The following is an 18,364-nucleotide window of genomic DNA, read 5'->3' on the forward strand; positions in this document are numbered from 1 at the left end:
GCCCATAACGGACTACGACACCCCAATATTCACATTTCAGAAGATGTGTGCTCCAATAGAGGGACTAGGGCTTGACATTAAGTGTGTCATGAAGGAATGTTTAGCGTAACCGTATACACGTGATCACCTCTGGGCGTGATCAAGTGCAAAGAAACAGCACAATGGCCGTCCATGAAATATATTGACAATGCCGAAACACGGTTTGCTTTACCAACCCTCTCTTACTGCACCCCAAAATATAATGTCGACATGCCACTTCAGTCGAGGCACACAGTTTTAATACTTCTTACCTGGGTCAGGGTCTCCCCCAAAGGGAGGAGCACATCATATTGTTTATATATTATATGTACCATACATGCATCTCCTTTGTCAGTCTAAAAGAACCTCTTTTAAAAGTGATTATATGGATACTCCTACGATATACCAAATAATTTCAAAAGTGAATGCTTGAATTAGTTAACGTTGATCACGAAGTGTACATGTATGACTATTGTTATAGCCAGAAATACGTGCATATGGAGCAAAACATAATGACACAGGCTAGGGTGTGAGGTCTGTTTATTTATTTTCCCTTTGATGATAAACTGACACCCTGGAACAAGGAATACAACAATTAACATACAATTATCCAGCGCATTAAAACCGAAGCAGATTAAATAATAATCGACTTCAGTTAGAAGCTATTCATGTTACAAGAATTCACAATTATAAGCTTAGATATGTCAGTTTAGTGGTTTTACACATATAATATAAATATGGTACAATAAATATAATATTGTATTATTGTTGTAGTAGCACCAAACACAACGAACGGCTACAGGGTGTGAGCTGATGGCTGTTTATTCTCTTAGAAGAGAAATGTGAAAGGCGAGAACATACTGCCTGAAACAATGTATAAATGATACTACACTAAAGACATAAAAAATTGACATTGTTATAATATACATAATGGCTTTAAATCTAATAGACGTTCAATTACATGAACTTAAAATAGCGAGATATAGCGAGAAACCTATGTTACTCATGTAGTAAGTAACCTGCACAATGACCCTATTAATCAATTAAACTAAACATAAACCCTGTCTACTGTCATTACATTAGACAAGTACAATACTACATGATGATTACAAAGATATACGACGTCAGCATATATATAGATACATACATTTATACATTCATGAATAACACATAAACAATACATACCAGATTGGTGAAACCTGTGCCGTTTGACCAAGGCTTCTAAGATAGTGCCAGTTACATCTGCATTGACAAAGTATAAACTAATGCAGATACTATTTACACTATAACTTTACACAACACAAAAGTAAAATAGGTATTTAAAACAGGGATTTATCAAATTACTTAAATAATGCACTTTCACACATAAGCATACATTCTTATACACAATTACCTTAATGTGATGAGGTATAGAATTACTATGAGTTTATTTAGGGTTTAGTTTTACTTAGTTAATGTTCAAGTTAAGATGATAATAGCCTAGGATAAATTAGATATTTATCAATTAAAGAAACTGCTTTATAATACTTTATCATATAAAATAATCATAACCAGAATACACTGAACTGTGAATTCAATACACAACCTGACTAGCAATAAACCTAGCACAACTTATTTCTAACTTTAAGAATTAGAAATACACAAAATGACGATGATGTACATACGTCAAGTGTAATCTGGCAACTGCCCAAGATCACTAGAAAACAAAGGTACACCTGTGGTCAGCTGTGAGTGACCACAGAGATCAATAGAGTAGTCTACTGGGATACTAAAAGTACTCACGGAAATGAAAAAAACCTGTATTTTCGATCTCATATTTTAAATAAATGCAGTTAATATACAAAATATATAAAAATTCAAACAACTCAATCAGTACTAATTGGGCCTTTGCACAAATACAGCGTATCAAAGGTTTTTATGTCTTTTTACACGTACAAAAAAGTAAAAATATGAACAAAACAGACTATTGTGAAACTGAGCATAACCAGGTGTTAGTAGATCAAGGTGAATGTCCATGACCTATGACACCTTGACGACAGGTGAAAACAGGTGATTGAAACCCACGTGCATGTGATTTGTCAGTGGTTAGTGATTTGTGAGTGGCATTGTGGGATAGTGAATCATCGTCAAAATATCAGAACGTAAAAGTAACATATTCCCTTCTCAAACAACAACTTACATGTCATTATTATTATGTACATAAACATAGCTGTTATTTTTATTGTTGTTTTGATAACTTTTTTCCAGGCTAATTTGCATAATGCCTATAGCCTGTTTCTGCCATGTCAATTTGGACTTAGTTTTATTTTTGAATGTTGAAAGTGCATTCAAATTACCTCCTGTAAAGTACATTTTGTATTGAGCACTGAGATAAAACTAGCAAATCCAGACTAGTACTTTTCCAGTTGTTTTGTTATTTCGTATTTACATCTACGTAATGCTTTGTGCCGATTATTAAATCCAGCAAAACAGGGTTTTTTCATTTCCATGAGTACTTTTTTTTAAGTGCTGTGGGTGAAAAGCATGCAGTGCTATGGTTTGTCAAGGCTGGATAAATATAAAACAGATAAGCTATGGTATTAATGTTTAAACTGAAATACAATTATATGGCAAAAGTAAGACATAGTAAATAGAATTAAAACCTAACTTGTATGTACAAAATATCACTCTGCCACATTGTATAACAATGCAAACAATATAACAATGCAAACAATATATAATTATAAGTATATAGATAATTTCCACAGCACGTGGGGAGTACTGCCATGCAATCGCGGCCATATATATGACATTCAAGAATGCTGTTTGGTTTAGTTTTCAAATTTTTAATCGAAACTTTGTCAAAATATTTTCAATGCACAATCTGGAATGGAAGTCGCCAGTTTGAAACTAGTGCCCTATCGTTCGAGAAATAGGCTTTTTCACTGGCTAATGTCAGCTTCCTTTTAGTTATTTCATTGGTCGATCAAAGTTCGCAAAATGTCGCTCTGACGTGACCTGTAATAGGATGTCCTCAGATCTGAATTAAGCGGTAATTCTTTGTTGGCTTACAGTGGTATATCTTTGTGTTACACAATGATGACATGTTTATTTTGTATATCAAATATACTTTCTAGCAGAGGTATGACTGTACTTTCAGTAATACCGTTGACATGATGTTGAAATGAACTGTAACAACCAGTAGTTAGTTGTGTGCATTACCTGGGATTGGACCGCGTTGTTCAGAATGTCGCGGTTTTTTATGACTATATTTGATAGCAAGTTATTTTTATGTAGGATATACGAAAGTGACATGTTTTCTTTGTGTGTGTGTGTGGTTTAACGCCTCACTCCAATATTGCAGCTACGTGACGGCATTCTGTATATAATCACTATCCAGTGATTGACATCATGAACATCGATCTACGCAATTGGGATACGATGACATGCATCAACCAAGTCAGCGAGCCTGACCTCCCATCCCGTTAGTCGGCCATTGCCACAAGCATGGGTTGCTGAAGATCAATTCTTACCCGGATCTTCACGGTTAGAATGTGACGTGTTTAAATATAATAGAAACCATTCATTATTGCATCTGAAGCTCTGCCTAAATTGTGAATTATATTTTAATACCAATGTTATTATTTTGGAGATGAATTTTTCCAGGTGTAAGCGTGGTTGCAGAAGAATACAATTCTGTAAAATCATGCAAAATGTAAAATCTTATATATCAAATGATGTTCTTTTTTATGCCGAGGGGAAGTGATTAACCTATAACTCCACATCGAGTCGATGGACACTTCACCTTCTATTTGCTCAACCCTCACTACCCGACAGAAATGTGGGCAAGAAGTAGGCATCCCATGGGCACCATTAGTGCCCCTTCTTGCTGATCTGTTTCTTTATGAATATTCAATTTGGCTAAGAAGGTTATCTTAAGGTACGTGTATATAGATGTCCTGATGTTCTTCAATCATTGGTCACATAGCCAATGCCCTAGAAATGAAAGAGACCTGTGCAACCTACTTATCTGTTTCATATTTAGATCTATGCATAAAGATTCAGCATGACAAAAATATCTTCACAAGCCTTGATAACTTCAGCTGCAATAGTTAGCTCTCCCTTTATGTCGAGTAATAATCCAGCAGGTCCAGCTTTTTTCACAATGTTTGAGGTACAATCGTGCATGCTCCTTCTACGAAGATTTCAAAGAGCGTGCTCCAAAATTGTTTTATCAGGGTAGCAGTATTGAAGAGCTTGGCAAAATTTGGAGGAAATTACAAAATTTGACGCATCAGTGAAGAATGATACCCGATTCAATTCCCTGTTTTGAATTGTACCATATGCTTTCTGACCCGTGAAATCACCTGAATGTTTTAGGTGTCTGACGTGCACGTTTATCTTTAAATCTACACAACATTCCTGTAAGAGATATGACGTAAAACACCCAAGCTAACACCCAAATAACCTGACGGCGTCCGAACATAGAAATACTCCACGAGTAGCTTGATGAATAGCTGTAGTCACTGGCGGTCATTCCCGGACCGTATACATGATGATCAAGTTGTGTTCAGCTTCCATAAGATTTTAAGATATCGCGCAATTGATAATAAGTACTAGTATATCATCAATCTGTCAACGTCAAACTTCAATCCTCGGGATGTCTTATAGCTTCTTTTATTTTTCATCAGTCATCATCAGATGCGACAGTTTATTTTCTAGCCATAAAAAACATTATCCACTGATGCGTCCCTCCCACGTTTATGCAGGAGCCTACCCGGGGGAATTCACCAATCACACGAAGTATGTTCCCCCACCTGCTATTGTTAATAACACGCCTCTTTAGTCCTTGTGTTGAGATCCTTGCTCAGCCGCTATGAATACCCTGCGGAACAGGTATATAAACCTATGAACACCCACAATCAAATTTAGAAACCCTAGCAGGTCTAGGGTGGTCGCGTCGACAGAACGAATTTTAACCTGCAATCGCCATTTCGGCAGGGCTATCAGAATGGATCCTCAATGGATCGCGATTCTGTTTTTCTTGTCGCTGGTTGCATGTCAGCCTGAAGGTAAGATTTATATATCTGGATATACGCACGATTATATAGAGTGTCTCTGTCTTGTAAAGTTAAATGAAGCGTCTAAAGGACTTTTAAAAAAACTTTTTTTTAACATTTCCAGACTGTGGCTTCTTTTAATAAAATGTTTAGGCTGTCAAGCAAAACTATCGTAAATAGCAAATAGTACTGACATATGATCCACCTTAACGCCTGAGGTCTGTCGCGTGATCTGGGGGTTGGGTGAACTCGCGGGGGAACTCTCGATCCGCAAGTACTAGACCAACAGTCGTCACGCGCGTTTTACCACGTGAATGGGGTCAACGGAACAACATATAGTGTACATGGACTTAAACCTTAAAGTGATGCAGAGGGACGGTAGACATGGCCGTGTGTATCATACTGACTTAAAACAAACTCGTGTCAGAATCGTTGTATTCCTTATACGTAAATTCTGAATGCAGGCGAATGTAATAACCTCTTACTTGCCATAATTGATTGTTAGATGTAGAGAGGAAGTAGGTCCTCTTTAAATATAAAACGCCAAAGCCAGGGAATAATCAGCCTCGAGTTTCTGCCGAAACTCATTCTAGTGGACGTAAACCGGCAAATCTTCGCGAAAAAGGTATACAGTAACCAGAACTTTTTTGAGCAGCTGGCCGTAGCTACATGACGTCAAGAAGTATTTCGATGACGTAACTAAATAATACGGCAATGCTAAAGGTATCACGTCAACAATGCCGTTGCGCGTTAAATCATTTAATACACTTGCTTCGCATGTAATTATACTTACTAGTTATTTTGAACACATACCTTAATAGATATAGGATATTTATGTACATATCTCATTGAATGTCTATACACATCTGATATTTCCATGAGTGAAGCAGTAACGACTGAAAACGCTGACGTAGTTGGTAAGGAGATGAACGTGTTACTTGTCAAGAAGTTGGTTGGTTGGTTGGTTGGTTGTTTAACGCAGCACTCAGCAATATTCCAGCTATATGACGGCGGTCTGTGAATAATCGAGTCTGGACCAGACAATCCAGTGATTAATATCATGAGCATCAATCCACGCAATTGGGATACGATGACATGCATCCACCAAGTCAGCGAGTCTGACCACCCGATGCCGTTAGTCGCCTCTTACGACAAGCATAGTCGCCTTTCACAGCAAGCATGTGTTGCTTAAGACCTATTCTACCCAGGATCTTCACTTGTCAAGAAGAGCCAAATGTCTTACTGTAATGTAGTTTTCACTGATGTGAAAATAAATAACATTGTCGGGCTGAAAGAATTTCGGACTTACAACTTTCATGAGAATATAATCTTTCTTGTACATACTGTATTTGTAAATAGGGCAGAGTGGGCAAATGGTCTGAAGCGCCAGGCTAGTAAGCTTCGTATCCCGCTACTGACCGGGTTGTTATTCAGCCTATAGACCAACGGTGTTTACAGGTCTTTACATTGTTGTCACTACCCCTAGTGTACAGTACACTAAAAACAACATACTCATACTATGGTAGGTGACCAGCCAGTGACTTAGTTCAAATGTGCCTCTGGTTGTCCAGGAGGGAATGGGCACCTGGTAGGTACAGTGGATGTAAAATCCTCTAGCCCCCAGGCAGCTTGGGTTGTATACTCCCCAGGGAGTTGATAATGTTAACTGAAATGCATTCGGATCCACTGGTCGAGGAACAAATAAACCGTATTTGAGCAGATACTAAAACACTAGTATCTGGATAAGTGCGGTATATAAATTTATAATATAATAAAAAATGTACCGGTACAAGAAGACACCACACAAGAACTTCGATTTGTTGACATGTGTACACAGATCATGTTCGTTGGCCATGTTTAATAAGAAATGTTTTGTAAGTGTGAGCGATGTCTGGCTCCTGTCGGTTGTGAACAGATCGATCATCATCAGCCAATACGTTTACAACATGTCGATCAGCATTGTCTATATGTATCTGGCAAGGGGCATCAACTTCTTGTCCCTTCAGTATTTCTGCTCACCATCGACTGCATTCACCACAAAAAAAATGAGTGGTCCAAGGTCGGAAGACTGAGATAGATAGTGTAACTGTTTATTTGCTACAGAAACATGCTGTACACACTTGGTTGTATATAGATATACTACCTATGGTGGCCGAGAGGGGACATCGCTTTCTCGCTTTCTCGCTCTATCGCTTTCTGGCTTTCTCGCTCTATCGCTTTCTCGCGGTTAAGCAGTTTCCCCTTGACCACTATACTATAGGGGCCGCATGTGATATCTGCTGCAATTGGGTGGGAATGTTGAACTTTTCTCACTATTTACTTAAAACATAATTTAACTGTACAGACGTAGGTGATTTTAAAACAATCCACAGAGTTTTGCGTAAAATGTAATTGATTGATTAACGGGCCTATTCAGTTGAATGTAACCATCACGCCGAAAGCGCGTGGCAGATCATGGCAATACGCTCTAAATAAATCAGGTTAAAATCTAAACATTTACTTTTCAGAAGAAGATCAGAAGACTGTGGTTAATTAGTCATGGCTGATTGTTTTGCAAAAATACAATCTTATAATTATGGATGTTCTATAACTTGTTTTCGGTAGTATATGATGTTACAGTGTGTCATACTGTTGTCGGTGAATGTTCTTTTTGCCATTTGATGTATGTTTAACTTGAATTGTGTCTCTTGACTTGTGCAAATCTACAAGTATATGTACTTGCATACAGTAATTTTATAACCACCGCTGTGAGTGAGTGCGAATGGTTTCACGTCGCTTTTAACAATAATCCAGTACTATCACGGCGGGGAACATCCGAGTCTCTAGTCTCCCCTGGCGGGAAAGTTAAACTTTATTTTACATGCACTTCATCATTCTCGCTTTCTCGCTCTATCGATTTCTCGCTCTATCGTCTTATGTCTTTCTCGCTCTATCGCTCTATCGCTTCCTCGCTTTATCGCTTTTTCGCTCTTTCGCTTTCTCTAATGACTAACCATAGTCATATGAAAGAATCGGATGTTCTTTAACTTCTTTTGAATGGTATATATTGTAAATCTTGAAATTAACATTAGAGTTAATTATAAATGCAAAAAATGAGAGTAGATTTAATTAATAAAACTTTGCATTTATGTCTCAGAAATGACTGTTGATAAGACGGCCTCACTGCACACTTTGAATAGCGGAAATACCAACTCAAATATAAAACCATTCAACTATCTATACTCAACAACAAAAGTTCCTGTGACACCAATATTTTGGTGTATTTTTCAAACAAGTAAAGTATTTGTTTTCAATATTGTACACGTATGGAATCAAGTCACAAAAACGCATGCATTTCACTACCCAAGAACGGGTATAAAAACATGTGCGTTAACGGGATTCAATATGCATTGTTTAGCATCGTGCTGACAACAACCACTCAGAAAAACAACAAAATTACGCAATTATTCAACATTACGAAATGCCACGCCTGTCCGAAAATAAGCGTCTGCGAGCCATTGGTATGCTTGAAGCAGGATCGAGTCAACGTGATGTTAACGTGATGCAAGACAATTTAACGTCCACAGAAACACCATTTGGTGTTTATGGCAACGTTGGAAACAGACGAATGCAGTCAGAGATCATCCTCGGAGTGGCAGGCCACGCGTAACCAATAATCGATAAGATAACTGGATTCGAACAACACACCTACGAAATCGATTCCAGCCAGCAACAGTGACTGCAAGAAGCATCCCTGCCCTTCGACAAATATCTTCACAAACCGTACGTCGTCGCCTCAGATGTGCAGGGCTTGTCGCCAGAAGACCCGCCAGACGTCCCATTTTGACAGGAAACCACTGTCAAGCACGTCTACAGTGGTGCAGACAGCGTCTACGCTGGACGGCGATGCAGTGGGGACAAGTTCTATTCACTGACGAATCTCGTTTTCACCTCAGCCACAGCGATTGACGGATTCGAGTGTACCGACGTCGAGGTGAACGTTACGTCAATCATTGTGTCATGGAAGAAGATCGGTTCGGGGGCGGCAGCGTTTTAGTATGGGGTGGGATTACAGCAAGACAGAGGACCCGTTTGATAGTGGTAGAGGGAAATCTCAATGGACAGCGATACCGCGACGAGATCATCGGCCCTGTTGTTCTACCGTTTTTGCGTCGTCATGGCCCAGGCATTACCTTTCAACATGACAACGCCCGGCCTCATATTGCTCGACTTTGTGCGACGCCTTGTCCATTCCATGAGACGAAGATGTGTTGCTTGCATCGCAACCAGAGGTGGACACACACGCTATTGATTTGTAAATTGACATTTTGGCATGTTCATGTTGTTTTTTTAATGAAATCACGCGTTTTCTGAAGTCAGTATGGCAAATTGAAACCATTTGAACACTTACAGGAGTCTTTTATCTGTTGCAAACCGAAATTGTTTCAGATTTGGTAAAAAACATAACTTTGCATTAAATGTTATTCAATGTCACAGGAACTTTTGTTGTTCAGTATATTTCCACATTATGGTTACTGAGAACAATATGTCATCCCAAAACTAGAAATTACATAATGGAGATCCGGTAGTATTACCATTGCTTGGGTGAGAACTTCCAGTTTGATGACATCTACTTAATACAGAATAAACATTGTGTTATTTTTAGGAAAACACTATTGTTTTTTGGAAGTACGTACTACTCAGCGCGAATGCAGGGGGTTATTTGCTGTTTGTTTAGATAACCTGGCCTGGGGGCGGGGGAATCCAATAAAACTCCTAAATAGAGCCATAAATCAATCAAATTCTTTTTTACGCAGAAATCCGTGGATTGTTATAAAAGCACCTACGTCTGAACTGTTAAGTTATGTTTAAGTAGATAGTGAGAAAATTTCAAAATTCTCTCCATATGTTTACTCACACGCAAAAGAAACGCAAGTCGAGTATGCAGTATACATGTTATTTATTTTCAACAGTAAAGACAAGAAATACTAATAGGGCAAGATTGACAAAAAATTGACTGAAGACAGTTTAAGGGATTAAAAGGCAGATGACATAATTGTTTTTTTTCAAATGTTAAGGGCTTACACAGTTTCGGGTCAATACTCAAATGTCAGTCAATACCTGGTGTGACCAGCATTAGCATTGATCACTGCCACACATCTCCTGTATATTGAGTGGATCAGACGAATTGTGAAGGCACCAGGGATCCTCCTGCACACATCCAGAGCAGCTGTGCGTAGTTCATCTGCAGTTGTAGGGACTGGGCGCACATTGTGCAGACGCCTTTGAACCTAATCCCACAAGTGTTCGATGGGGTTCAGATCAGGGCTGAGAGCTGGCCACGGTAGAACACGGATGTTGTGTTGTTGCAGAAAGGCCATGGTAGATCTGGCAACATGGGGACGAGCGTTGTTCTGCTTGAAAATGTGTTGTTGATGTTGTGCCAAAAATGGAACAACGTGGGGTCTGATCACTTTGTCGATATACCGCTGCGCAGTGACGCCGTGTCCCCGACCTTGACCAACATTCAGAAAGCACAGTCTCGCATTAAGTCCAATTCCTGCCTATATGATGACGCAAGGTCCACCCCATGGATCCCTTTCCACAACGTTTCTGTCAGCGAAACGATCAACTCGACGCCGCCAAATTCTGACTCTTCCGTCAGCATGGGAGACACAAATGCGACTTTCATCAGTGAAGATGACACGCCTCCACTCACGATGACGCCAATTGCGATGACCCTGTGCCCACTGAAATCGTTGTTGGAGAACAGGACGACGTGCTGGTCGGCGACATCTGAGGTTGTTGGAACGGAGACGTCGGATCACAGTGTCCCGGCTAATGTGTCGATTATGTTTTCATATGGTCTGTCGAGCACATTCACTTGCAGTTAGGAACGGATGTCGCTGGTGTTGACGGGTAATCTGCCGACATGTCGAGGTGTGGTGACCCTAGGACGACCGCTCCGAGGGGGGTCATCTGTGGTCTGTGTAGCATTGTATCGATGCAGGAGACGGTAAATTGTGGTTATGTTAACGTTGAAATGACGGGCAACATCTTGGACAGACTCTCCAGCTTCCAAACGTCCGATAGCCTGGTTTCTCTGAATTTGAGTTAGGCATGGCATTGTTGACCAAGGAGTGGTAGGTCCAAGAATCGGCCACAGTTTTATACCCACTACAGTTCGTGACAGTTCGTGCATTTTCGATTTCGCGAGAAATGGGTGCATTATACCCACATATTCATTGAAATGGTGCGTTTTGGCGATTCGTTTTTTATGTTGCGTTTTTACTCGGGGCTTCCAAAATGCAACCAAAAATATTGATAACACCATCAGGCTTCACTAGATGCTAAAACTCGTATCAAGTTATGGTTCCGTGTTTGTTACCTATTTGTTTAAAACCACTTGCGTTTCTTTTGCGTGTGAGTATATAATTTGAAATGTTACTGGAAAAAACTCTTTCATGATTAAAACCCAACTCAGCTTCCGCCCACTGAGGTCAGGTTTAACAATTCAATGATGTTGTTTAACGTATATACTTTTTATTGTATAGAAACACATAACACATGCGACCCCTATAGTGGCCAACAGGGAATATTGCTATACCGCGAGAAAGCGATAGGGCGAGAAAGCGAGAAAGCGATGTCCTCTCTCGGCCACCATATATACCAGCTCTCACGCTATATTTTATAGGAAGAAGCCTATTATTAAAGTGACAGTGAAACCGGGGAAATACTAGGTAGTATTCCAGCAATAAGTAAAGGTCGAAATAAGGATTGCGTGTTTGGGGACAGTGACCTTTCTGATTGCGTGTCATCGTGTCCGGATGATGTAGAACGTTGTAGATGAGACACTGGTTTGTCCGGAATATTTCTACAATAGAACCTTTTATATGCACTCACTCACTATAACGTCTTCACAGATATTTAAATGACTGTGAACACATTTTCACTTTAAGGATTTGATTTTTTCTGGAAGTTATATTTTGTTTGGTCATGAAACATCTGTGAAGCTCTACTTCACGCAATTCCACGGGTAATTTGAAGGCTTTTAATACAGGCCCTTGCAGTTCCCGGGAGATGTCGTAATACAGGATAAGCCTCTCTCATAGTCAGCCGCGGCGTCATTTGGTCAGTTTTAGCCACTGGTCACTCAGGGGGAAATATGTATTAATGGCGATTCGCATTGTCCAAGCATTGCGTTCTGTATGTGGAACATGAGATCTGGTTTGGGTCATTGAGAATATGTCGTCATAGGTAAGATCAACCATGAAGCAATGTTGAGCACTGGACTTTCATAGCTGTTTAGGTTAGATCATAGACGAAGCCGAGTTTAAACACTGGTTGTAGTTACTGGTCTCGGTTAGATCAACGTTGTAGCCGTAGTGACATGACGTAACAGTAGGTGGTTCATATCAACCAGTATGTAACTGCATGGGGTCTATGTTGTTACACATGACTGAATCTGAAACGGGCTGAGCTCATTTGTCAGCCACCACAATGGTATAACTGCATTGCACGTCGTTGTTGGCATAGTGAACACATAATGCTTTCATGTCAATATCGTATACGCCCAAATAAGAGACGAAAAAGGTCATATATATACACCCGAAAAAAGAGTTCAAAATCCAGAGCACGCTTGTCGAACAAATAAACTTGATTGGTGTGTTCGGCCATGGGTTGGTAGATGTATGTCATTGATACTTTTGATACTGAAACTTAAGACTGTTTGTGGCTCTTATGTGTTTATCTGGGAAGTGGAAAGTCAACAAGACCGCCTCTAGAGAGAATGTTCGCTGTGACGGTCGCTGTGGAGACAAGTACACATGCACTACGACATTATGACATACAGGTGGTTCTGTATGAGCGATATTTAACGTCGGACTCTTTTTGTTGTTTGGGCAATAAAATCTCGAACAATGAAATAACATTGTTGTCAAAACAACTTAATACAATTATATAAGATAGCTATGCGATAAATCGCACAGAACAATGAAGAACGAAGTGTGGTTTATTTCACGATAAAACCTGAAATGGACTACGTTGTCGAAGTCGGATTCTATTGAGGGAGTCGTCCTTATACGGGTAAATAGTTGTAAAGCTTGTACATTTAATCATCATCCTGAAAGAGGCTGCGCCCCTCATGGTTTATTCTCCCTGCAGTGTCTTATTGTAGGATAAACAACTCCCACTCGTCGTTTATTTCTTAAATAAACTTCTACCAGTGTGATAATTCGGCCCGTGGATGTGGAACAAGAAAGTTTGCTGAATGTATTTGCTATTGTGTTGCTATCTCCCAGTACATGTTACAGCTGCTTGGTACCAAATTGCAGACTTATAGAGGCAAGCATGTGAGGAGATACGGGTGGTCAAGTCGTTCAAGGCAAAGCAATTTACTGAATGTGTCCCATGATCTGTCCGCACTATACATGTGCACCCGTATTTCCCTAAAGTCTTCAATCGGAACCATTTTGGGCTTTCCTACCACATGAAGCTGACACGCCGTTGAAAACATGAACTATTGTTCAAAGCGGCGTCAGACAACACGTTATTCACTATCAATAACACGGCGGGAGACACCAAGAACCTTGACTTCACATTCTGAACACATCTTGTCACATCTTGTTTTAAGCAGATTGTGAAACAGATTCCCCAGAACACAACGTTGCCGGGCGAGTCTGCAACACCCGTCTAAAATTTTATCAGGACCCAGCTTATCCGGAATCAAGGACAGACCGCCAATTAAATCGCCAATCATCTACATAGGGCTGACAAGTTACTTAACTTAAATTATGTGTGCTCTTCGTATGCCAGTCTGCAGCAGAAAGTAAATGAAGTTATATGTAAGTATGACTGCTGGTGTTAAGGCAGAACTTCATGCAGCTCATTATTGTGCTCGACACAAATATGTCTTTGCACCTTCGACTGACCGGAACACATAGAGACCCGAGCAAGTGGGATGGGTATCTTAAACAACATACACAGTGACTTGTGTCAGGGACAGTGGGAGGGGGTATCTTAAACAACATACACAGTGAGTTGTGTCAGGGACAGTGAGAGGGGGTATCTTAAACAACATACACAGTGAGTTGTGTCAGGGACAGTGGGAGGGGGTATCTTAAACAACATACACAGTGAGTTGTGTCAGGGACAGTGGGAGGGGGTATCTTATACAACATATACAGTGACTTGTGTCAGGGACAGTGGGATGGGGTATCTTAAACAACTTACACGGTGAGTTGTGTCAGGGACAGTGAGAGGGGGTATCTTATACAACATATACAGTGACTTGTGTCAGGGACAGTGGGATGGGGTATCTTAAACAACATACACAGTGAGTTGTGTCAGGGACAGTGAGAGGGGGTATCTTAAACAACATACACAGTGACTTGTGTCAGGGACAGTGAGAGGGGGTACCTTATACAACATATACAGTGACTTGTGTCAGGGACAGTGGGAGGGGGTATCTTATACAACATATACAGTGACTTGTGTCAGGGACAGTGGGATGGGGTATCTTAAACAACATACACAGTGACTTGTGTCAGGGACAGTGAGAGGGGGTATCTTAAACAACATACACAGTGACTTGTGTCAGGGACAGTGAGAGGGGGTACCTTATACAACATATACAGTGACTTGTGTCAGGGACAGTGGGAGGGGGTATCTTATACAACATATACAGTGACTTGTGTCAGGGACAGTGGGATGGGGTATCTTAAACAACATACACAGTGAGTTGTGTCAGGGACAGTGAGAGGGGGTATCTTAAACAACATACACAGTGACTTGTGTCAGGGACAGTGAGAGGGGGTATCTTAAACAACATACACAGTGAGTTGCGTCAGGGACAGTGAGAGGGGGTATCTTAAACAACATACACAGTGAGTTGTGTCAAGGACAGTGGGAGGGGGTATCTTAAACAACATACACAGTGAGTTGTGTCAAGGACAGTGGGAGGGGGTATCTTAAACAACATACACAGTGAGTTGTGTCAAGGACAGTGGGAGGGGGTATCTTAAACAACATACACAGTGAGTTGTGTCAAGGACAGTGGGAGGGGGTATCTTAAACAACATACACAGTGACTTGTGTCAGGGACAGTGAGAGGGGGTATCTTAAACAACATACACAGTGACTTGTGTCAGGGACAGTGAGAGGGGGCATCTTAAACAACATACACAGTGAGTTGTGTCAGGGACAGTGGGAGGGGGTATCTTTTACAACATACACAGTGACTTGTGTCAGGGACAGTGGGATGGGGTATCTTATACAAAATATACAGTGACTTGTGTCAGGGACAGTGAGAGGGGGTACCTTATACAACATATACAGTGACTTGTGTCAGGGACAGTGAGAGGGGGTATCTTATACAACATACACAGTGACTTGTGTCAGGGACAGTGAGAGGGGGTATCTTAAACAACATATACAGTGACTTGTGTCAGGGACAGTGGGAGGGGGTATCTTACACAACATATACAGTGAGTTGTGTCAGGGACAGTGGGAGGGGGTTTCTTTTACAACATACACAGTGAGTTGTGTCAGGGACAGTGGGAGGGGGTATCTTATACAAAATATACAGTGACTTGTGTCAGGGACAGTGAGAGGGGGTATCTTAAACAACATATACAGTGACTTGTGTCAGGGACAGTGAGAGGGGGTACCTTATACAACATATACAGTGACTTGTGTCAGGGACAGTGAGAGGGGGTATCTTAAACAACATATACAGTGACTTGCGTCAGGGACAGTCGGAGGGGGTATCTTACACAACATATACAGTGAGTTGTGTCAGGGACAGTGGGAGGGGGTATCTTTTACAACATACACAGTGAGTTGTGTCAGGGACAGTGGGATGGGGTATCTTATACAAAATATACAGTGACTTGTGTCAGGGACAGTGAGAGGGGGTACCTTATACAACATATACAGTGACTTGTGTCAGGGACAGTGAGAGGGGGTATCTTAAACAACATATACAGTGACTTGTGTCAGGGACAGTGGGAGGGGGTATCTTACACAACATATACAGTGAGTTGTGTCAGGGACAGTGGGAGGGGGTATCTTTTACAACATACACAGTGACTTGTGTCAGGGACAGTGAGAGGGGGTACCTTATACAACATACACAGTGACTTGTGTCAGGGACAGTGAGAGGGGGTATCTTAAACAACATACACAGTGTCTTGTGTCAGGGACAGTGAGAGGGGGTATCTTATACAACATACACAGTGAGTTGTGTCAGGGACAGTGAGAGGGGGTATCTTATACAACATACACAATGACTTGTGTAAGGGACAGTGAGAGGGGGGATCTTATACAACATACACAGTGAGTTGTGTCAGGGACAGTGAGAGGGGGTATCTTATACAACATACACAGTGACTTGTGTCAGGGACAGTGAGAGGGGGTATCTTATACAACATACACGGTGAGTTGTGTCAGGGACAGTGAGAGGGAGTATCTTATACAACATACACAGTGACTTGTGTCAGGGACAGTGGGAGGGGGTATCTTATACAACATATACAGTGACTTGTGTCAGGGACAGTGAGAGGGGGGCATCTTAAACAACATATACAGTGACTTGTGTCAGGGACAGTGAGAGGGGGCATCTTAAACAACATACACAGTGAGTTGTGTCAGGGACAGTGAGACGGGGCATCTTAAACAACATACACAGTGACTTGTGTCAGGGACAGTGGGAGGGGGTATCTTAAACAACATATACAGTGACTTGTGTCAGGGACAGTGGGAGGGGGTATCTTAAACAACATATACAGTGACTTGTGTCAGGGACAGTGAGAGGGGGTACCTTATACAACATATACAGTGACTTGTGTCAGGGACAGTGGGAGGGGGTATCTTAAACAACATATACAGTGACTTGTGTCAGGGACAGTGAGAGGGGGCATCTTATACAACATACACAGTGACTTGTGTCAGGGACAGTGAGAGGGGGCATCTTTTACAACATACACAGTGACTTGTGTCAGGGACAGTGAGAGGGGGCATCTTAAACAACATACACAGTGACTTGTGTCAGGGACAGTGGGAGGGGGTATCTTAAACAACATATACAGTGACTTGTGTCAGGGACAGTGGGAGGGGGCATCTTATACAACATATACAGTGACTTGTGTCAGGGACAGTGGCAGGGGGTATCTTAAAAACGTCCACAGTGAGTTGTGTCAGGCAAAGTGAGAGAGGGTATCTTAAACAACATCCACAGTGACCTGTGTCAAGGACAGTGGGAGGGCGTATCTTCAACAACATCCACAGTGACCTGTGTCAAGGACAGTGGGAGGGGGTATCTTATACAACATACACAGTGAGTTGTGTCAGGGACAGTGGGAGGGGGCATCTTAAACAACATCCACAGTGACCTGTGTCAAGGACAGTGAGAGGGGACATCTTATACAACATATACAGTGAGTTGTGTCAGGGACAGTGGGAGGGGGCATCTTAAACAACATCCACAGTGACCTGTGTCAAGGACAGTGAGAGGGGGTATCTTATACAACATATACAGTGAGTTGTGTCAGGGACAGTGGGAGGGGGCATCTTAAACAACATATACAATGACATGTGTCAGGGACATTGGGAGGGGGTATCTTTAACAACATCCACAGTCACTTGTGTCAGGGACATTGGGACACGTTCATCAAAGAGCTTTGGGGGCGGTCGGGTAGCTTAGTCGTTAAAGCGGGCGCTCGTCACACCGAAGACCGGGCTCGATACCGGACATGAGTCCAATGTGTGAAGTCCATTTCTGGTGTCCCCCGCCGTGATATTGCTTGAATATTGCTAAAAGCGGCGTAAAACCATACTCTCTCAAAAAGCTTTGTACAGTGTACTTAAAAGTCTGCTATTTGAGATATAAGTACATATTCCAACTTAGCTGAAACCGGTTTTCAACGAAATACTTAGTCATATGGCATATATGATGTTATATGAGACAGTAGATGTCGCCACGCCATGTGGCTTGGTATTTCGCTGTTAGCCGAACATTAAGTAAACACTTCAGTATGTGGGCGTGAATGCGCTCTCGACGCGAGCTATTTGAACACGACCGTGTATACGCTTCAACGAACTGCGCTTTTATGTGAAGAATATTTTTGTTTGGTGGGAGTGATCATGAACTTAGGTCTCCGCTTTTGTCCACTTTGGACAAAAGAAAGAGAGCGAGAGATGCCTGTGTATTGGTTTAAAAACATATAGGATCTGCGTGCTTCAAATATATTCTAGTCTTATAAAAGAAACTTTAATTTGCGAAAATCATTACAAGTGATGATTTAACTCATCAATACTATACTTGACGGGGT

General features: G+C 41.3%; 1 protein-coding gene across 2 annotated transcripts in view; it reads left to right on the top strand.

Annotated features, from left to right (window-relative positions):
- Positions 1 to 4,938: 4,938 nt before the first annotated feature.
- Positions 4,939 to 18,364, top strand: part of LOC124150009 — a 359,724-nt gene continuing 346,298 nt past the window's right edge. For both annotated transcript variants that reach the window (XM_048393436.1, XM_046521880.2), the window contains exon 1: positions 4,939 to 5,069. In XM_048393436.1, coding sequence (XP_048249393.1) covers positions 5,009 to 5,069 — 61 coding nt within the window. In that variant the 5' untranslated portion in view covers positions 4,939 to 5,008. The remainder of the gene's footprint in view (positions 5,070 to 18,364) is intronic.

This window comes from Haliotis rufescens, unplaced genomic scaffold (assembly GCF_023055435.1).
Source record: "Haliotis rufescens isolate VD_foot unplaced genomic scaffold, xgHalRufe1.0.p SCAF_12, whole genome shotgun sequence".
In the NCBI taxonomy this organism is placed as follows: Eukaryota; Metazoa; Mollusca; class Gastropoda; order Lepetellida; family Haliotidae; genus Haliotis; species Haliotis rufescens.